Source organism: Salmo salar, chromosome 29 (assembly GCF_965601325.2).
Source record: "Salmo salar chromosome 29, fSalSal1, whole genome shotgun sequence".
Classification (NCBI taxonomy): Eukaryota; Metazoa; Chordata; class Actinopteri; order Salmoniformes; family Salmonidae; genus Salmo; species Salmo salar.
The window spans coordinates 17,146,683-17,169,169 of NC_138319.1; the positions used below are offsets into that span (position 1 = coordinate 17,146,683).

Here is a 22,487-nt window from a genome sequence, read left to right on the forward strand (position 1 = left end):
GAGCGTTACACATTCAGACTGTTCACCAATTCATTTAAATACAACATCAACCCTTAATAAATGTGAGTACATGAACTTGATGCACCTTCTTATGGAGTTTGACATTTTACACATACAGCGAAATGTTGCACCCTCTTTGGATCGTCAAGTATTTCTGTTGGTTAATCAATCAATGTCCTCACCTTTTACAGTGAGCTTACTTTTTGTCCCAAAGGGGCTCTTGAACTGCCTGTTGTGTCTCTTCAACAAACACAATAGCAATCTCTCGCTGAGCCAAACAAACTCTGCATTGCGTGAGCAGATTGCATTTGGAAATAGTTACTTCAATCCACCCTACAGGAATGTCTAGGTGGGATGTTGGAAATGTAGGCTGGATCAAGAGCACCTTACTTAGTTTGAAAGGGGGGTGTGTGTGTGTGTGTGTGTGTGTGTGTGTGTGTGTGTGTGTGTGTGTGTGTGTGTGTGTGTGTGTGTGAAGCCTTACAAAGTCAATGTTTTTATGACTTTGTAAGGCATCACCTATAGAAGGTGTATAGAAACTATTTGCAAACACAGTGTAGTATGTGTCCAACTTCATTAGTCCTGCCATTTCTTTTACCATGCTGCGCGATGCTCCTTGAGCCCGGGAACAAAAAGTATAACCATGGTCCCAATGGGCAAACACTAGTTGAATCAATGTTGTTTCCATGTCATTTCAATGAAATTAAGTTGAACCAACGCCAAGTGGTTTCCCCCTACTGCCGTTTTTCCTATTTTGTTGCATTATAACCTGTAATTTCAATGGATTTTTATTTGGATTTCATGAAATGGACATACATAAAATAGTCCAAATTGGTGAAGTAAAAAAAAAAAAATACGTTAAAAAATTCGAAAACATTTAAAACGGAAAAGTGGTGCGTGTATATGTATTCACCCCCTTTGTATGAAACCCCTAAATAAGATCTGGTGCAACCAATTATCTTCAGAAGTCACATAATTAGTTAAATAAAGTCCACCTGTCTGCAATCTAAGTGTCACATGATCTGTCACATGATCTCAGTATACACACACCTGTTCTGAAAGGCCCCAGAGTCTGCAACACCACTAAGCAAGGGGTACCACCAAGCAAGCGGCACTATGAAGACCAAGGAGCTCTCCAAACAGGTCAGGAACAAAGTTGTGGAAAAGTACAGATCAGGTTTTGTTTATAAAAAAATATCTAAAACTTTGAACATCCCACGGAGCACCTTTAAATCCATTATTCAAAAATGGAAAGAATATGGCACCACAACAAACCTGCCAAGAGAGGGCTGCCCACCAAAACCCACAGACCAGGCAAAGATGGAATTGTGTACAGTGCCTTCAGAAAGTATTTACACCCCTTGACTTTTTTCACATTTTGTTGTGTTACAGCCTAAATTTAAAATGAATTAAACAAAATTGGTCACTGGCCTACACACAATACCCCATAATGTCAAAGTAGAACTATGTTTATTGACATTTTTACAAATTAATTAAAAATGAAAAGATGAAATGTCTTTGTAAGTATTCATCACCTTTGTTATGGCAAGCCTAAATAAGTTCAGGAGTTAAAACTTGCTTAATAAGTTGCATGGACTCACTCTGTGTGCATTAACAGTGTTTAACATGATTTTCAAATGACTACCTCATCTAAGTACCCCACACATGCAACTATCTGTAAGGTCCCTCAGTTGAGTAGGGAAGTTCAAACACAGATTCAACCACAAAGACCAGGGAGGTTTTTCAAAACCCTATTAGTAAATGGCAAAAAGATAAAATAAAATCAGACACTGAATATCCCTTTGAGCATGGTGAAGTTATTCAATTATTACACAGCACCCTCTAGATTGGGTGTAAAAGCACTGAGACAACCAACCCCGGTCTCCCTTTACTGTACATGATAAACAGCTTCAAATACTGTAGCCATAATACCTTGCTTTACAAGTCCTTGTACCATTTCTAAGCAAAATGCCAGGTATACATGGTGATATCTGAACAATTTTGACTTGGAAGGCAACGGGGACTGCATGGGCCCTTTTCATAACCATACAAATCAAGTACTGGTTTAAAATTGACTAAAGTGGGGGTGAGTGCAACTCGACATTTAAAAGCATCCCCCCTCTTCGTGTGGTACTTGCTCCATGGCTGTGATTTCTATAAATTCCAAACAGCGATATTGATTTCTTTGCTCCCCTACAGTACATGCTCTAAAGCATTTTGTAGATTTCATAAATAGCTTTTATATTATATCAGCAGGGAATCCAGCAAGGAAAGGAAACCCCCCCACCCCAACGACTTACAAAAAAATATAAATTCTAAAGCCTACTTTGGTAATGTATTAGTTTGAGCCTTGAGTTCTGTTTGTTCAGAGAATAATGGTGATAAGTATTACAATCTACAGTACAGTACATTTGTTTAGTAAGCAGACCATTGGTGAGGCTTTGCATAGAGTGGTTTTGGAAACACTACAACAATCATGATCTTATGCTTCTAAAGCTGCTTCTAAATTGCTTACACAAGCTTAATGTATTGTCTTTTTGGCATGGTTCAGCACTAGCCTGCTTGAGGTTGCTATTTCGACATCTAATATTGAGTGACAATGCAAAATAGGGAGTTAATGATAATTATCATCCACATTGGTATACAGTCCCCTTCAGAAAGTATTCATACCCATTGACTAATTCCCACATGTTGTTGTGTCACAGCCTGAATTCAAAATGGATTAAATAATTTTGCTCACCCATCTACACACAATACCCCATAATGACCAAGTGTAAATATGTTTTTAGACATTTTTGTAAATTTATTGAAAATGAAATAAAAATGTTTTCACACCCCTGAGTAAATTCATCTTAGAATCACCTTTGGCAGCGATTACAGCTGTGAGTCTTTCTGGGTTAGTGTCTAAGAGCTTTGCATACCTGGATTGTACAATATTTTCACATTATTTTTGTTTTTATTATTCTGTTAAGTTGGTTGTTGATCATGCAAGTTGGTTGCTAGACAGCCATTTTCAAGTATTGTCATAGATTTTCATGCCAATTTAAGTCAAACTGTAAATTGGCCACTCGGGAGCATTCAATTGCTGCCTTGGTAAGCAACTCCCATGTGTATTTGGCCTTGTGTTTAAGGTTATTGTCCTGCTGAAAAGTGAATTTGCAGACTGAAAGCAGACTGAACCATGTTTTCCTCCAGGATTTTGTCTGTGCTTAGCTCTATAAAAAAAATTTCATCCCAAAAACTCCCTAGTCCTTGCCGATGACAAGCATACCCATGACAGGATGCAGCCACCACCATGCTTGAAAATATGAAGAGTGGTACTCAGTGATGTGTTGTGCTTGATTTGGCCCAAACATTACCCTTTCTTCCAAAAACGGTTCTTAGGATGTTAAAGGTTCTAGGTAAAATCCTTTGCGTTACAAAGAACCCGTTTCTTCCAAAAAGTGTTCTTCTGATCAAAACAGTTATTGGTAGAACCCTATCCCTCCCCAAAGAGCCCTTTTGGAACCCTTTTTTTCTAAGAGTCTACCAATAGATGCCTTTTTTGCAAGGCTTTGGAAAACCTCCCTGGTCTTTGTGGTTGAATCTGTGTTTGAAATTCACTACTCGACTGAGGGACCTTACAGATAATTGTATGTGTAGGGTACAGAGATGAGGTAGTCATTCAAAAATCATGTTAAACACTATTATTGCACATAGAGTGACTCCATGCAACACGTTTTTACTCCTGAACTTATTTAGGCTTGCCATAACAAAGGGGTTGAATACTTACTGACTCAAGCCATTTCAGTTTATCCTTTTTTATTAATTTGTAGAAATTTGAAAAAGCATAATTCCACTTTGATATTATGGGGTATTGTGTGTAGGCAGGTGACACAAAATCAAAATGTAATGCATTGTAATTGTTGGCTGTAACACAACAAAATGTGGAAAAAGTAAATGGGTGTGAATACTTTCTGTAGTATGGTTATGTGGAATTTGTATCGTACCCTGCTGCTGATAGCTAATCCAGGTAACTCCTAAACCCTGACATTTTAGAAAGAGTTGCTTCTGCTGCTCTGTATTGTAAATCAAATCAATGCATTGTCACAGCACAGGTTGCTGCCCAGGCATCACTAGGCTGTGGTGTGGAGAGGTGATTCAGTGAACTTCGTGTGGTGACTTAGTCACTGGTGGTCGATGGCGCAAAAGTAGGCCTAAACAAACAAGCTGAGATTCAGCACCACTGAATCGGAATTCCAAAGTTCAGCACCACATGACAGTGAACACAGCGACCGTTTCAGGTCACTCTAGTGACTCGACACTGTGAGAATCGCTGGAAAGAAATGATCCAGGTGATTAAGGCCTAAACCTACTCTATGGATATTATGAATGGTTTACATTGGCTGAGGCTTAGATCAGTCAGTGGTTAAATACAAGAACAAGTAACTGGCACTTTTGGAAACTAAACTCATGGACTGTGTTTACAAACACAATTATCCTTTGATATGGCTTTTAAAAAATATCGTCTACTAAGCCTGTAGGCCTACAGTATTGTGTAATCTGGCACAACTACATCACATCTATAAACATACAATGCAATATAAGTGGGAGATCCCACTCGCCTTGAAAAATATTAGTTCCAGTACTTATCTCCATAAATGTTACTTACCATTATGCTGAGCACCTCACTTGATATTGTGTGCGTCATTCATTATACGTCAGGAGGAGCTTTCCCTTGACGATGAGGGATCACTTCACTGTTGTTGGCCGGTCTCCTATAGTACGGCATTTAAGGGGTGTCTGATCGCTGAAGCACGACAGAGAAGTCCGCGCATTTATAACAAGCCCACATTGAAACGTTTCGGTGCTCCTATAGTGACTGAAGTGGCAGGTGCTTTCCCTGCGTTCTCTTCCAAGATTCGAACTCAGAAATTAAAGTGATAAAGTTTGTTTTAGGGCTCAACTAGCCACGCAGTGAGTGACTATATAGCAGTTCGCTACATTCAACAGTTTTTTCCTCGATATAACTGCAACAGAATAACTTGGAACATCAGTATTATTATTGAATTAGTAGGAGGCTACACGACAAACGAGAAAGGTGAGTTAATAATTGTATTTATTTTATTTTGTCTCTGAGCCAGAACAGTCTAATGTTGGACTTGTAAGATACTTCCATGCATTTGTCTAATATGTCCATTCATTTGTATAATATGTTCATATGGCTAATTTGTTTAGGCTAGTTCGTGTCTAATGTCTAACACAACTAGAAGAAGAACAAAACTAATTTGTGTATCTGGCTAATATATTCTGCATTTAGTTTAAATTCATATAAGCCAACATAGTTTAGACCCGCAAACTTCATGATTTGGAAAGCATCGATCATTTAATTGCTCACTCTCTTGTTTCGCAGCCCATGGCGGTATCGATGCGTTCCTTCTGGACGCTGGCTTTAAGCGCGTGCCTTGTGTTGACGGTGAGTGCGGACTGCGGAGCAGACTGCGCATATTGTATTCATCACCTCCAACTTCAACAGACAGACATCAACTCTCTCGTAAGTAGGCCTACAACTAAAACACAATCTTTTTTTTCTTCATTTTCATAACATAACGTTTGTATTAATAGGTAATTACTGAATGTTCTCTCTCTATTAGGCTATCTGCACGCGGGTTTCTCAAAACCTTTTTCGTAGTGCTGCTGCTGATTTCCAAGAATTTGCTACCAACCATACAATAGATTACAAACCATAGATAAATGTACATCACAATCATTCGCTGGTTTTGTGATTAGGTTTTGTGATTTCCACTGTATTGATCACTTGGAAATTGAATAAATAGACGTATGATTTAATTATGACACCTACAATCTATAAGTTAATTAATTAAATGACATGAATTATGAGAATCAGCTGTAAAATAGATTTTGGGTACAATACACTAACTAGAGCGAGTCAAGCAGTGGGCAAGGACTTGTTAGGAATAAACGACTTGAACCACAAACCACCATTGACTCTAAACATTTGACAAATTGTGTTTCAGCTGATAGCATTGATGCTATTATTTTGTAGCGTACAAATAAATACATTGTTTTGTAAATGCATATTTATTTGCCAAGGGAATCTTGGCATGCCTATAATTATTTTGGAAACAATGCAAGTCTGTTAAATTAACGTTTAGGAAAATGTTGATTTAAAAACAGTATTGCTACTGTAAGTGTACAGAGCAACCTAAATCATATGCTTCATTTTTGTTCAATTATTTGGATCTAAATTGTGCCAAGAATGACATGCAAACCTGCATGATTTCTCAAGCCTAACCCTAACCCATTTGAATAGGAGAGTATGGACAGCCTAGTTTGAAATAGTGTACTTTCTATTTTCCACCACTAGATTGCAGTTAAGTATCATACTTCATACGAATATGGCTCACTTTGACTGACTCTGTAGAAACTATCATCTGCATTATGTCATAATGTTGTTTTCAATTCACCAAAGTAGAATTATAGCAGATGGGGAATGCCCTCCCCAATCGCCTCCTAAAGCTTTGCCTGAGGCAAAGGAGGAGGTTGATGGTGGAGAGAAGCAATGTCACAGACCATTAGAGATTGAGCTTTCTAGATTCTCAGGATTGATTTGCTTCCGCTAAATGTACTACGTGGAATGGTGGAACACTCAAGGCACTGGGGTGTTTGTGTGGAGCCCCCAGCCTCCCAACTCCCATGACCAATGGCACTGTGCTGGGGGATTTAGAGTGACATTTATCACCCAACAGAGAGCACTTAACGTCTGATTGGCTGTGATCATTGGGTATCTCTCCATCAACCGTACTGTAGTTCTACCGCAAACCTGAGCACTGTGCTTTTCAAGTGGATAATGAGATTTATGAGTTATTGGAAAGGAGAACCACAAAGAGACAAAGATTTCAACGGTGGACAGTTGAAATATTGTTGAAATATTGGATAGAGGAATAACCTGGTTTATCATCCTATGTGATCGAGTTAAATGTAAAGAAAAGAGTTTCAAAACACTGATCATTTTATTGCCTTACGACTTCTGATCTCGTTCTCTCCCCCAGACATGTACGTTAGAGTGTGAAGGAGCTCTCAGCCCCAAGAAGTCCTGGGAACTGTGTGAGGATGTCCTGCAGGCTAGAAATGCCGACAGTTCAACAGAGGGAGACAAGGCTACCACAGAGACCTCCAAGCCGGACAACAACGACCCACATCAACTAGTAAAGAAGTATGGTGGCTTCATGAAACGCTACGGGGGATTCATGAAGAAAACGGCAGAACTGTACGGTCCTGAACCCGACGATGTCGACCATGGCAGGGAGATCCTGTTCAAACGCTACGGTGGGTTCATGAAGAAGAGTGACGAGCCAGAAGACACACTGAGTCTGCTCCGGGAACTGGTGAGGAACGTGGATGGCGGTGATGGCGGGGTGGAGAAACGCTACGGAGGCTTTCTGAGGAGCGCCAGACAGAGCTCTGACTTGGAGAACGGTATCCGAGAGCTGCAGAAGCGCTACGGCGGCTTCATGAGAAGGGTGGGCAGGCCCGAGTGGAGGGAGGAGCAGAAACGCTATGGAGGCTTCCTCAACAAGCGAGCCTGGGGGGAGGAAGAGGAGGACGAGATGGAAAAGGAACACGTCGAGTTGGAAGATGTTCCTGACGTGGTAGAGAAGAGATATGGAGGATTCCTGGGATACTGACCTTCCTAAATACCTACCACTGCTCAGTCATGTTCTGTTTTCTTGTCTTGCCTGCATTTTTACTGGTTTCTGTATATGATTGGCTGTAGTAAACATACTGAAGCCTACATGGTTATTTTAGTGGTGTGACATACTGTAACATTCACTCTCCATCTCTAAGAGACTTCCCTAAGCACTTCTCTGACCTATGACCTCTGTGTGCAGTAGGCTTTGTGAGACTCACTATTTTCTCATTGTAATGACTGATGTGCCCAAAATAAAAGCTTCTCAGACTTATCAAACCGAATAAATAGCCTACAGTCAGAATAAGATATTTGCTAGACTGGAATACTTTTTCACACATCTTGCTTTACTGTGGTTAACGGCTGTCGATTTTCTAGATGCATCTATTTATTTCATTTTATTGAAATCCTTGTAACCGCCTGCTTATCTGTATGTAGAATAAATAAATTGCTCTAACTGCAGAATAATGTGTTTGTCATGAATAAATATGTCTTATTACTCTGAATCGATGTCAATTTTTTTACTTAACAGTAAAGATTTATGGCCAATTTATGTGGTTGTTCCAAAATTCATTACAAGTAAACATTTCAAATCAATTTGGTTAAAATTCAAAACAAACAATAAGTAATCAATCCAACTTATGCTAATCAAATCAAAGGAAAAACAAACAATAAAAAATCAAATGCATTCAATCACAAAACCGGTAGCAATAATCCGTCCATCAATTAGTTAGTCAGGGGCAGCAGGTAGCCTAATGGTTAGAGTGTTGGACTCGTAACCAAAAGGTTGCAAGATCAAATCCCTGAGCTGACAAGGTAAAAATCTGTCGTTCTGCCCCTGATCAAGGCAGTTAACCCACCCTGTCATAGAAAATAAGAATTTGTTCTTAAATCACTTGCCTAGTTAAATAAAAGTAAAATACAAAAAAGTCAGTTGTGGTTGACAGTGTCTTTGTGGTGGTGGTGGCTGGCAGTTGATAGAGGTTGTGTTGGGACTGGGAAAACCTGGGTTGGTGTTGGGGCCAGGTTGAAAATTGTGTTGGAAAAAACAGTGAACTGGGGCTGGGTTGGGGTCTGTAGAAGGGAGGAAAGACAACCTGAGGAGCAAGATACATACAGAGAGCTGTCTGTAAGGAGGCACTGTCACTGAACACACCTACCATCTGTTTGTGAGTGCTCCATGGCCAAGTGGGTCTGGGCCCTGTTTGTTTCCAGTGTCCAGCCCTGCTGCTGCGTTGCTCCTCCAACACCAACCCAGGCTGATGGACATCCCCTGCTCTTCTACACTTATGTATATTTCATTTTTCAATACATTTGCAAAAATGTCTAAAATCCTGTTTTCACTTTGTCATTACAGGGGACTGTGTGTAGTTGAGAGAGTCTTTACAAATATTTAATCAATTTTGAATTCAGGCTGTAACACAACAAAATGTGAAAATAATCAACGGGTATGAATACTTTCTGAAGGCACTGTATATTTGTATCAGAAAATGTATTCTAATTAAACTGTCATAAAATAGTAGTAGAATTGTATATAGTTCAGGCCAGTGAAATACAAATTACAAAATAGCTATTGAAGTATTGAAATACATATATCAAATACATGTAACATAAATACTGCCTATCGTTGGCACCAGCTACCTGCACTGTAAACCTGCAACAGTTTACTAACCACTGTACTTCCAGTAATGCACTGTAAATTCTAGAAATACACTATGTTGCTGTAGTTAGGTGTTCCAGTAATATGCTGTAAAAGAACGAGTGACATCACCGATTGAAACGCTACTAGCATGCACCACTAACTAACTTGCTATTTCACACTGGTTCACACACACACACACACACACACACACACACACACACACACACACACACACACACACACACACACACACACACACACACACACACACACACACACACACACACACACACACACACACACACACACACACACACACAAAGGGGTAGTCATAGCAAGATTAAAAGACAAAGCCCTAATGGGGATGAGTACATTGTGTCAACATTTGATGGCAGAACAGATGGATTCTTCCTCAAATTAGCTGTTTGAGGGATTTGACATGTTCGACTCATATTGTCAAAATTGTAACGATGGAAGTTGAAAGGCAAATGTTTCTTTATTGTTGAGAACTAAAGAAGCCTATTGTTGAGAACTAAAGGAGACAAAGGAGATGATTGTGGACTACAGGAAAAAGAGGACCGAGCACGCCCCCATTCTCATCGACGGGGCTGCAGTGGAGCAGGTTGAGAACATCAAGTTCCTTGGTGTCCACATCACCAACAAACTAACATGGTCCATGCACACCAAGACAGCCGTGAAGAGGGCACAACAAAACCTATTCCCCCTCAGGAGACTGAAAAGATTTGGCATGGGTCCTCAGATCCTCAAAAGGTTCTACAGATGCACCATCGAGAGCATCCTGACTGGTTGCATCACTGCCTGGTATGGCAACTGCTTGGCCTCCGATCGCAAGGCACTACAGAGGTTAGTGCGACCAGCCCAGTACATCACTGGGGCCAAGCTTCCTGCCATCCAGGACCTCTATACCAGGCAGTGTTTCTCCCCTCTTTTACACCGCTGCTACTCTCTGTTGTTATCATCTATGCATGGTCACTTTAATAACTCTACCTACATGTACATATTACCTCAACTAACCCGCACATTGACTCTATACCGGTACCCCCCTGTATATAGTCTCGCTATTGATATTTTACTGCTGCTCTGTCAGATGCGTCGTAAAAGGTGGACCAAAACGCAGCGGGTATATGAATACTCATCTTCTTTTATTAGAAAAAAAAAACAAAAAAAAACACTTACACAAAAACAACGACAAAAAACAGTCCTGTAAGGCTCACAGCTATACACGGAACAACTACCCACAAAACCCATGGAAACACACCCCAACTAAATAGGACCTTCGATTAGAGGCAACGAGGAACAGCTGCCTCCAATTGAAGGTCAGCCCAATAAACTAAACATAGAAATATAAGAACTAGAACAAACATAGAAATATATTAACATAGAACATAACCCCCCAAAAAACGAAACACACAAAACAAACACACCCCTGCCACGTCCTGACCAACTACAATAACAAAATGACCCCTTTACTGGTCAGGACGTGACATGCTCTTTAATTACTTGTTACTTTTATTTCTTATTCTTATCCATATTTTTTAACTGCATTGTTGGTTAGGGGCTTGTAAGTAAGCACTTCACTGTAAGGTCTACACCTGCTGTATTCGGCGCATGTGACTAATAAAATTTGATTTGATTTGATATGATTTTTCATCCATCCAACTTCCATTGTCCTCCAAGAGTTGTGCAGCAGTGGGAATAAATAGTCAACCAACAATCATCAACAATTATTTCATATTTTAAAAACGTAACTATGCAGTATTAGTTAACAGTTTATAAACTACTTTTAAACACCTTCATGTAAAGTGTTACCGAGGTCCCCTACAACTCCCAACACCCACTGACCTTGCATATTACCAGCACAGTTGAGTAGCCTAAACATCTAGGGTTTGGGAATACAATAGCAAGGTATTTTACCAATGAGTCGCACCAATGAGTCGCTTGTAGTAAAATCGTCGTCTCCCCACAATGCCTCTTACTAGGTCAAAGTTAATAGGTAGCGGCGACTGGCTGTGCCGATTTGGATGCGGTTAGCGCGCAGAACACAGACAGTGTTTGAAGAAAGGGAACCAATATTTAGCCTATAGATTAAGGTAAGTGTATCTTTATATTATACTGAATGACAACTGATTAAACGGGCCGTTTCTAATATAGGCTACTTCCATCAACTCATCACATAGAGAATGCTGAGCAAACGGTTCATAGGAGACGCGCCCTGCCTGTGTGCGGTTAAAGCCATAGCCTGCCCTACGATATAGAATTGGACTTTGTCTCGAGGTAAACACGGTGTCGGTCCCTACTACCTCATTGTGCAAAGGTCGGAAAAGTAATCCTATAATAGGATAAGCGCTATTATGTTTGTTTACTTTGATGCTCAATATAGGTTTCTAAGACTTGTTCTCGTAAGGAAAGGGGTAAGTTAATCGCTGTGTAGCCATATTTGAAGATATCAACTGAATTAGAAAACGTAGTATTTGTCGACATGCTATCATCCTTATTAGTTTTCTTATTCTAAACCGATTCTGACATTGAAGATCGAGGGAAAGAAAACAATCAACATAGAGGGAAAGAAAGCAATCAATTGTAATGGTTTTACCTTTTATTAATTCAGAATAAGGCCTATGGAAACCCATAGGCTAACAACAGACCTGACAATGGTATATCATTTTGGGACAAGAGAGACAGTTGTTTTTCCATGAACCATACCACCAGAATAGATTATAGCCTATCTATAACGCATCATTTTAATTTTAACTCAACTGTAATTCATGCGGTTTGATAGGTACTCTACTAGTCTTTAAGATGAACTTCGCTCTGGAGACGCTACAGGTGCTGGCCTTGTCTATATATTATAACTTGGAGGCACTTGTAAAACTCTTCATCCCTTCGCGGAAGAAGAGCGTTGCGGGAGAAACTATCCTCATCACAGGGGCGGGTAGCGGCATCGGCAGGCTGATGGCGCTTGAGTTCGCCTCCATGGGCGTAACGCTGGTGCTGTGGGACATTAGCCAGGATGGCAACAAGGAAACGGTTCGACTGGTGAAGCAAAAGGGCGCGGCCAGGGTCCACTCATACATCTGTGACTGCAGCAACAAGGCAGAGGTGTACTCAGTGGCTGACCAGGTGGGTTTTATGCCACCTGGTCAGGTATATGGTCTATATACCTGGCCAGGTATGGATGTTATTACCCATGTTCTACCACTTTCCTACAGCAGGTAACAGTTTGAAGGTCTGTAGTATTTTTTGACAGGCTACAGTACCATATTTTTCAAAACATACTGTACACTAATCTTCGTAGTTGTAATTTGAGCTGTTGCAAATATACCGCAATGCTCCTTCCCGAAAGCATGCAAATGTATTTGAGAGGGAAGATGTTTACATAAATAATTGATCAACCCAATGTCTATTATACTGCACAACAACTCAAAGGGCCTCCATGCTTTGGGAACAAATGTTGAAAGACTCCCACACATTCCATGTCTGCTCTGTTCAGGTCCACCTCATGATTACAGCTCCGATCCCACAATATTCACATTGCTGTGATCCAGTGCATAGGTATTGGTTAGATACTGGAGATCACAGTCATACTCTGCTACACTCTCAGAAAAAAGGGTTCCAAAGGAGGGTTTTTTTTGGGGGGGGGGAGAGGGTTATACTTAGAACCTTTAACATCCTAACAACCGCTTTTGGAAGAAAGGGATCTTTGATGACTCTTTGGGAGGCAAGGATTCTTTGGAAGGCAAGAAAGGTTATACAGTTGTCGGAAGTTTACATACACCTTAGCCAAATACATTTAAACTCAGTTTTTCACAATTCCTGAAATGTAATCCAAGTAAAAATTCCCTGTCTTAGGTCAGTTAGGATCACCACTTTATTTTAAGAATGTGACATGTCAGAATAATAGTAGAGAGAATTATTTCTTTCAGCTTTTATTTCTTTCATCACATTTCCAATGGGTCAGAAGTTTACATACACTCAATTAGTATTTGGTAGCATTGCCTTTAAATTGTTTAACTTGGGTCAAACATTTTGGGTAGCCTTCCACAAGCTTCCCACAATAAGTTGGGTGAATTTTGGCCCATTCCTCCTGACAGAGCTGGTGTAACTGAGTCAGGTTTGTAGGCCTCCTTGCTCGCACACGCTTTTTCAGTTCTGCCCACAAATTTTCTATAGGGTGGAGGTCAGGGCTTTGTGATGGCCACTCCAATACCTTGACTTTGTTGTCCTTAAGCCATTTTGCCACAAGACCCATTGGCGACCAAGCTTTAACTTCCTGACTGATGTCTTGAGATGTTGCTTCAATATATCCACATAATATTCCTCCCTCATGATGCCATCTATTTTGTGAAGTGCACCGGTCCCTCCTGAAGCAAAGCACCCCCACAACTTGATGCTGCCACCCCCGTGCTTCACGGTTGGGATGGTGTTCTTCGGCTTGCAAGCCATTATGGCCAAACAGTTCTATTTTTGTTTCATCAGACCAGAGGACATTTCTCCAAAAAGTACGATCTTTGTCCCCATGTGCAGTTGCAAACCGTAGTCTGGCTTTTTTATGGCGGTTTTGGAGCAGTGGCTTCTTCCTTACTGAGCAGCCTTTCAGTTTATGTTGATATAGGACTCGTTTTACTGTGGATATAGATACTGTTGTACCTGTGTCCTTCAGCATCTTCACAAGGTCCTTTGCTGTTGTTCTAGGATTGATTTGCACTTTTCGCACCAAAGTACGTTAATCTCTAGGAGACAGAACGCGTCTCCTTCCTGAGCGGTATGACGACTGTGTGGCCCCATGATGTTTATACTTGCGTACTATTGTTTGTACAGATGAACGTGGTACCTTCAGGCATTTGGAAATTGCTCCTATGCATGAACCAGACTTGTGGAGGTCTACAATTTTTTTTCTGAGGTCTTGGCTGATTTCTTTTGATTTTCCCATGATGTCAAGCAAAGAGGCACTGAGTTTGTAGGTAGGCCTTGAAATACATTTACAGGGACACCTCCAATTGACTCAAACAATGTCAATTAGCCTATCAGAAGCTTCTAAAGCCATGACATCATTTTCTGGAATTTTCCAAGCTGTTTAAAGGCACAGTCAATTTAGTGTATGTAAACTTCTGACCCACTGGAATTGTGATACTGTGAATTATAAGTGAAATAATCTGTCTGTAAACAATTGTTGGAAAAATGACTTGTGCCATGCACAAAGTAGATGTCCTAACCGACTTGCCAAAACTATAGTTTGTTAACAAGAAATTTGTGGAGTGGTTGAAAAACGAGTTTTAATGACTCCAACCTAAGTGTATTTAAACTTCCAACTTCAACTGTACATATAACCATATATAATATTTCCCAGCATGCTCTATTGCAGGAAGATTTTCAGACTTGTTTGTTTTACTGTAATATCTGTGTTTTTGCATGTACATTGCTTGGTTGATTAATTTTATGCTACACAAAGATACATAACAAACAGTTTTCTATAATCCAATCTGTTAGTAATTGGATGTATTTCACCCATTACTGAGATGGTTGTTCCAGTTTAGATGACTAAGGTAGTCTCAGTATTCAATCTTCCCTACCCTGGCAGTCATTCTGAATGCAGGTTGCAGGTGATTAACAATTCCACAATTGGATATCCTAACTCTGGCTGGATTGCAATAGGAATTATAGATAATTTTGCAAACCAGCATAATGTGACTTGCAGGCCTGATGTGGCTTGTAAACCAGGAGATTCCTAACACCACTATGTTAGGGTATAATTAGGCCCTCAAATAAAGGCCTTATGATAATTACATTTTAAAGGCTAATAAGGCTGGTGGAACCATTCATAGAGGATTCTAGGAAGAACCCTCCAAAGATGAAAGGTTTCTCGCCAGAACCCTTCACAGACGGTTCTAGGAAGAACCTTTAGATTATAAAATGGCTCTAGGTAGAACCATATACAGGGGGTTCTTTGATGAACCCTACATAGATAGGGCACCTGAGTGGCGCAGTGCTAGAGGCGTCACCACAGACCCTGGTTCGATCCTGGGCTGTACCACAACCGGCTGTGATTGGGAGTACCATAGGGTGGTGCACAATTGGCCCAGCGTTGTCTGGGTTAGGGGAAGATTTGGCCGGAGTAGCCTGTCATTGTAAAATAAGAATTTGTTCTTAACTCACTTGCCTAGTTAAATAAAGCTTACATAAAACATTTTTTTTTTAAAGAACCCTCTGCATAGGGTTCTACCCAGCACCAAAAAGGGTTCCCCTATGGGAACAAACCAAAGAACCCTGTGTGGTTCTACTTAGCACCTTTTTTTTTTCTCAGAGATTAGTGGTAATCTGTGTGATCCTTGTGTGGTAGATTTAGGCCCAGTTCCATTTATGTTCTTATCCTGTTACTTCTATACAGCATGCTATATTATGTGTTGATTGCCAGGTGAAAAGGGAAGTGGGAGATGTGACAATCCTGATAAACAATGCAGGCATTGTCACAGGGACGAAGTTCATGAGTGCTCCCGACAGCCTGATTGAGAAGTCGATGGAGGTCAACTCCAATGCTCACTTCTGGGTGAGTTGGAATTTTATCATGAACATTTTGCATTTTTCTACGACAAGTCAAATCAAATCTAATCTAATTTCATTTGTCAAATGCCTCGTATACAACAGGTGTAGACTAACAGTGAAATGGTTAAGGGTCCTTTTCCAACCATGCAGAGTTAAAGATAAGATATAAGAAATAGAAAATAGAAATAGTGACACGAGGAATAAATACACAGTGAATAATGAAAAACAATAACATGGCTATATACAGCGAGTACCAGTACCGAGTTGATATGCAGGGATACGAGGCAATTGAGGTAGCTATGTACATATCGGTAAGGGTAAAGTGATAATAGACTGAGCAGTAGCAGCAGCGTATGTGGTGTGTGTGTGTGTGTGTGTGTGTGTGTGTGTGTGTGTGTGTGTGTGTGTGTGTGTGTGTGTGTGTGTGTGTGTGTGTGTGTGTGTGTGTGTGTGTGTGTGTCTGTGTGTGTGTGTGTGTGTGTGTGTGTGTGTGTGTGTGTGTGTGTGTGTGTCAGTATGCATGTGTGCGCATTTCATGTGTGTGTGGGCGTAGTGCGTGTATGTGTGTGTTGGTGTGTCAGTGTAAGTATGTGTGAGTGTGTGGTTATAGACCAGTGTGTGTGCATAGAGTCAGTGCAAGAGAGTTAGTTCAAAAAAGGGCCAATGCAGGTAGTCCGGGTAGGGTTAGGGTTAGGGTTGGGAGGCTTGGGCTTGGGAGTTAAAGCTGTTCAGGGTCCTGTTGGTTCCTGGCTTGGTGCACTGGTACCGCTTGCCATGCAGTAGCAGAGAGAACACTCTATGGCTTGGGTGGCTGGAGTCTTTGAAAATATTTTGGGCCTGACACCGCCTGGTATAGAGGTCCTGGATGGCAGGGAGCTTGGCCCAGCGATGTACTGTGTCGTACTCACCACCCTCTGTAGCACCTTGCGGAATGGGTGCCTTGCAGTTGCCGTACCAAGCGGTGATGCAGCCAGTCAGATGCTCTCAATGGTGCAGCTGTAGAACTTTTTGCGGATCTGCAGTGCCATCTTTTCAAGTCTAAGCGTAAAAGAGTAGCAAAGGGAATGATAGCATAGGGAATGATAGATGGCCTAAGCCCGCAGGATGTGCCAGACCAGCCTATGGAAATAGCTCTAAACATAACACAACATGCTCATATCAATAAAGGTGTAAGATAAACATAAAATAAAAAAATACTTAGACAAGGAGAGACAAAGAACATGTACAAATATCATTGCCCATGGGGATTTTTTAATTATATGCATAGCATGTTGCCAGCAAAGTAATTCTCAACCATGATCATCTGTTTTTCCCCAGACTTACAAGGCGTTTCTCCCTGCAATGATAGCCAGTAACCATGGTCACCTGGTGAGCATCGCCAGCTCTGCTGGACTGATTGGAGTCAACGGCCTGGCAGGTTAGATATACTCATCTCACTCACTACCCCTCTAAAGTGGGATATAAATATTTCACCCAACATCACATACCCATGTACTGGTTAGTTTGTGATAACAAAAAGTGTGAGTGTGAACACTCAGAGTAATGCATTCCCATTCCTCTACTCTCTGTCTGTGCTCAGATTACTGTGCCAGTAAGTTTGCGGCTGTGGGCTTCGCTGAGTCTGTGGCGCTGGAGCTGCTAGCGACAAAGAAAAATGGAGTGAAGACCACCATCGTGTGTCCCTTCTTCATTAACACGGGGATGTTTGACGGCGCTATCACCAAGTGGGTCCACCGTTCTGACATACACACACATACCCAGAACACGTTTTGCTACCATGAGCTCTGTTAGAGGAAGTGCTGCGACTGTAGACACAATATGGAAATGTCTACAATGTAGCACTGCGCTATGTGTAGTAGCAGTGTGTAGCTAAGCAATAAAATGCTTGCTCTGCTTCACTTTGCTTGGCAGTGAAATTCTACTTTGTAACTGTCTTGAGCAGTAAGTTTATTCGATTTAGACCAGGGTGTGGAAATACAGTTAATGGCAGTATACCATGGTGTGTAGATGACCTTCAATTATTGTCTAGGCCGGGGCAACCTCGCCCTACTAGTTATGTGACACCACCATAGATGCCATGGAGCCAGCTCTACCTGGACTGCCTAGGGCCATGTCCTTTGATGTCGCTAGTGATCATCGCCGTTTGAGTGGTGTGTGTGTGTGTGTGTGTGTGTGTGTGTGTGTGTGTGTGTGTGTGTGTGTGTGTGTGTGTGTGTGTGTGTGTGTGTGTGTGTGTGTGTGTGTGTGTGTGTGTGTGTGTGTGTGTGTGTGTGTGTGTGTGTGTGTGTGTGTGTGTGATGTCAGAATGAGTTAACAACAATGCCAGCGTCCCTAAGTCTTGCTCTTAAGCTCTTTGGGCCCTTCCATTTTCTCACTTTATTATTCATGCTGCTTGGTTCTGCTTTTTACTGGCCACAGAGCAGAGTAATGCCTACCACATCCTGTTACTCAGATACACACACACACATACACACACTGTAACATTTCTGAACAAAAGTCAGGACCTAATCACAATGAGATTTGAATGAGATTGTGATGCTCTGATGTTGAAAGTCCCCACACAAAAGTCCTGTTTTTATCAAGTTGCTACAATGGTTTTAAAAAAATGTATGGGTTCCTTTGACAAAGTAACAGCCCTTGATTTCCAAAGAGATATTTGTTCTCCAAAGTTTCTGGGTTTTATGTCTTTTAAGGAACAGACTGAAGGCAGAAACTGATTACAAAGTACAACGTTCATCGTGGCATAACATTTTGAAGGATTTGAAGTGAAATGAGAAAGGGGCTTAGACAATCATTTTTGAAGGCGTCAGTGCATGCAGTGTGTTTTTAGATGTAGATTCACACTAGAGAGTGCCAGCCCATTACTTTGAACTGCTGATCAGTGAGAGAAATGATTTGTTTGGTTTTGGGTGCTTCCTGCAGATGGCCCGTTCTCATGCCCATCCTGGAACCTGACTATGTGGCCAAAAGGATCGTCCGTGCTATCCAAACTGACCAAGTGTACCTGTATATGCCTCGGATCCTCTACCTTGTCCTCGCCCTCAAGAAGTAAGAACTGTACCAAACACTATGCAGGATTTACTAAATGGAACCCCGGGCCCTAGCTGCTACCTCCCCAGCTCCAGTCGTCTCTTAGGTTTAGATGTAATCAAACAGGTTTCTATATCTTTGTTTACACAACCACAGCAGTCATGTGTCATATTTAAAAAAAATCAGCATCTACCAGTGGAGGGGGTCTACCTGCTACTAGTACCCAAAAGCATTCTGCATTTTTGTTCGACTGCCGGGTAAAACAGATACATTCCATTCTACTTGAAATATACTAATTGAGGACTCATAAAGAAAAGGGAAGGGAAAGGGGGATACCCAGTCAGTTGTACAACTGAATGCATTCAACTGAAATGTGTCTTAAAAGTGTATTTATTTGTTAAGGCATTATTATGATCCACCCAACACTGACTTTCAAACCTTTGTAATCAGCAATGACCTAGATTGTTGACACAACAAAAATGTATGGAGAGGATGCAACAGATGAAACTGTTGACACTGTGGACTGAGAACAGTGGTGTAGTGAAGGGTAAACTCACGTTAACGCAGTTCACGCACCTTTTTTATTTTGGCAAGCGGATACCCAACTTTTGCGCAAAAAATGCATTGAAAGTATAGGGAGCGTTATTTTAACCAAATCCACATTGCAGGAGTTTTACATCAACATAGAAACATGGTGGTTAAATAAAACAGCAGAATGGTTTAGGGACCTATGTGTGCGTAGAAGCGGGAGTTGGGTCAATAAAGCCACTGCATGCATAAACATTGTTCACTAAACTGGACAGACACGGTATGAATGCAGATGAGCAAGCCTTCATTGTGTCAAACGGTGTGGGGGCTATAAGCAAAAGTGCAAATACTTCTATCACAGGGACTGAGCTTGAGAGTGGAGTGAGAGAGATTGAGAGCTGGAACATGTTGTTTGTGGTGGTGTTTGCCTAAACACTAGAGATTGCTCTAGAAATCTGAGTGATTCATGCAGGCCTGCCACAGAGGATACTTGACCTGACAGCTGCCTAGGTGGAAAGGTGCATGTGTAAACAAAGAGTAGGGAGGAGGTTGCGTGAGAGACAAGAGTCGAAGGCGAGTAGCGGGTAGTGGGCACAAAACGCACACGCAAACACACAAATAAATGCACGCACGCAACACACACATACGTACAGTACACTCGACCGCACGCACATACACCTTTCCGATATGTACATGAACTCGCATACACCCACACATGTGTACTTATTTCACACAATAAACATGAACACGCTCACAGAAACAAGGTGACATACACCACACGATTACATGTCAAAATAACTGTTTATGTACCTCTAGCAGTTATGCCATGTTTATATAGTGTTTAAGGAAATGCTACGAATGCTTTGGATTGTAGTTCATGTTCATAATTTATATCAAACACTATAAACACAAGCATTGGTTTCAGAGGTGGTAGGGGAAGGTCATAACACGTGAGTGATTACAACACAGCCTAGACAGGAACTGAGAATGTAGACAGACATTTTCTCTACCACAGACTGCTTCTCTGCTGTAACATTGGGACAAAGTTGCACTGTTTAGTAGGACTATGACCCCATTGCAAGTGGGGAATAATATTTCAACATCCCCCCCCCACATACTTGCTAATCTGAGCACAGTGTTTTATCTAAGGATTCACTGACATTAATTCTAAACTGCATCTGGGCCCTTCAGTACCTTCATACAGGCGTAAAACTCCCACTCTTAATGGTGCATTTTTTAAGAAATCCTATTGCTAATTACTAATTGCAACTAATTTAATGAAAATGTATTCCTTGAATTTGATTGAAGTGCCAAAAATGCATAAATTGGAGAGATGATTAACTCACAAAAGAACCTGGATTCTAAGGTGGACATTTAGTCAGTTGGGCTTTAGCTGGAAAGCCCTCCATGAATGAGAGCACCTCAGAGAGAGAGAGGGAGAGAGAGAGGGAGATAGGAGAGAAAGAGAGATAAGAGAGAAAGAGCAAGATAGGAAAGAGAAAGAGAGAGAGAGAGGAGAGAGAGAGAGATGACTCACCTCCTATTCCTCCTGTATCAATTGTAATCAAGCTCTACTTCTGTATGGAAATCTGTATGGAAATCTGCACACTGCCACAAAGCCTTTGATGGTTCCTATTGTACATTTTTCCGAAAAAATGATTGTAAAAGTTAATGTGGTGCATGATCATATAGAGTCCCTAGCATTTATGTCAGTCATAAAGGCATTTTATGTTTGATTATTGATGTTTGAAGTGCAGCAGTTCTTCACAGAATGGCTTTACTGCACATATACATGACGTACAGTATATGTACATGACTATTCAATTATTTTGTTCAGTATTTATTGGGTTTTGTGCGTTTGGAGAAAAAAAATAGGTCAATAATTTACAGCTGCTGTGAAGTTGAATAAATAACCCATGTCTCTTTTTATTACGTGTGTTCTCTTCTCACAGCATTTTGCCCACTAAGATGGGGCTCCTCTTGGGAGACTACCTGGGGGCATTCAATTTCATGGATGCATTCAAAGGCCATGGGAAAAAGGACTGAAGCATTCAATAAGTGCTCAGGAGGGGGGGTCTCAATCCATTTCCCGCATGAAGTGCTGCAGTTTACAACCCTTTGTGAATCTAGACTACATTTTAATACGTTTTTCTGGCTTTTATAATGGAAGTAATATGCATATGCTACATACCATGTACATGTATGAAATTCACTGTAGAATTGAATTGTTAGTGCACAAATAATTATCGCCTATGAAGGATGTTTTAAAGAGCCATTGACAGTATACAGAGATGATGCACTCGTATGAAACTATGGTTACTAATTCTACCATATATATTGTTACCTCTTGTTTTACTAATGTGTGGGAATACAGTATGAAGTAAATGTCTGTTCTTTTATGTCCAATGAGATTTCTCTCCTGAGAGTCACTTGAAATGTATTCATTTACAAAAGCTGCTGCTTTAAAGTAGTTGTTGAATGATTTCTTGCTTTTATGTATTTTAATCAAAGTATATGCATTGTTAGCCTTAATTATATTATAGTCTTATTATGTGGCTTGTTCAAAAGTATCCGCATCAATAAAGCTGCTAAGAAACTTTAATAATTGAATAATAATATGCCAAAGTACACTTTGAAGGTTGCTGATGTTTCAACTCGTTATGTGATAGTGTGAAATTATGGACATATCATCATTATTCATTTACAGGTGCAGCCATGGTTATCTTTTCAGATAATCCCAATCGTACATCATGTCTTAATGACTTACCATGTATGCCTCATATTAATCTTTGCTTGCTGTAAAGTTAAATGTTTGGAAAGCTTTACAGCTGTCTGATCGCATAATAAAATACATGATCAAAAAATGAACATATATCTTCTTTATGCCATTGAAAAAAAGTAGGACATCTGTTCAAAGTAATAGATTGGCACTGAGTAAGAGACATTCTTTGCTTGATTGCTTGTTTGATAATGAGTGCAACTCTTAATCGGTATTCTGAGAGCCACAATGTTGTAGTGCACATCTGCTGTGTGCAG

At 40.7% G+C, this 22,487-nt stretch overlaps 2 protein-coding genes across 3 annotated transcripts; both read left to right on the forward strand.

Annotated features, from left to right (window-relative positions):
- The first annotated feature begins 4,956 nt into the window (after positions 1–4,956).
- On the forward strand, positions 4,957–8,149 carry penkb (proenkephalin b). Its single transcript, NM_001141836.1, has 3 exons — positions 4,957–5,080; positions 5,393–5,533; positions 7,053–8,149. Exons 2-3 carry the CDS (start codon positions 5,396–5,398, stop codon positions 7,686–7,688), a joined length of 774 nt encoding a protein of 257 aa, NP_001135308.1. The 5' UTR covers positions 4,957–5,080; positions 5,393–5,395; the 3' UTR covers positions 7,689–8,149.
- Positions 8,150–11,213: 3,064 nt separating this feature from the next.
- Positions 11,214–22,319, forward strand: sdr16c5b (short chain dehydrogenase/reductase family 16C, member 5b). 2 transcript variants are annotated; one of them, XM_014180985.2, is made up of 7 exons: positions 11,214–11,443; positions 12,133–12,473; positions 15,766–15,897; positions 17,211–17,310; positions 17,473–17,617; positions 18,816–18,941; positions 21,404–22,319. In XM_014180985.2, exons 2-7 carry the CDS (start codon positions 12,153–12,155, stop codon positions 21,495–21,497), a joined length of 918 nt encoding a protein of 305 aa, XP_014036460.1. In that variant the 5' UTR covers positions 11,214–11,443; positions 12,133–12,152; the 3' UTR covers positions 21,498–22,319. The 2 variants fall into 2 exon arrangements, with proteins under 2 accessions (XP_014036460.1, XP_014036459.1); XM_014180984.3 differs by lacking the exon at positions 11,214–11,443 and adding an exon at positions 11,622–11,764.
- The last annotated feature ends 168 nt before the right edge of the window (positions 22,320–22,487 follow it).

Bases quoted from the DNA above. Each gene is read 5' to 3' on its own strand.
- sdr16c5b (XM_014180985.2), top strand. From the start codon at position 12,153: ATGAACTTCGCTCTGGAGACGCTACAGGTGCTGGCCTTGTCTATATAT. The intron at 15,898-17,210 runs GTGAGTTGGAAT...GTTTTTCCCCAG, and splicing joins ACTCCAATGCTCACTTCTGG to ACTTACAAGGCGTTTCTCCC. The intron at 18,942-21,403 runs GTAAGAACTGTA...CTCTTCTCACAG, and splicing joins CTTGTCCTCGCCCTCAAGAA to CATTTTGCCCACTAAGATGG.
- penkb (NM_001141836.1), top strand. From the start codon at position 5,396: ATGGCGGTATCGATGCGTTCCTTCTGGACGCTGGCTTTAAGCGCGTGC. The intron at 5,534-7,052 runs GTAAGTAGGCCT...TCTCTCCCCCAG, and splicing joins AGACAGACATCAACTCTCTC to ACATGTACGTTAGAGTGTGA.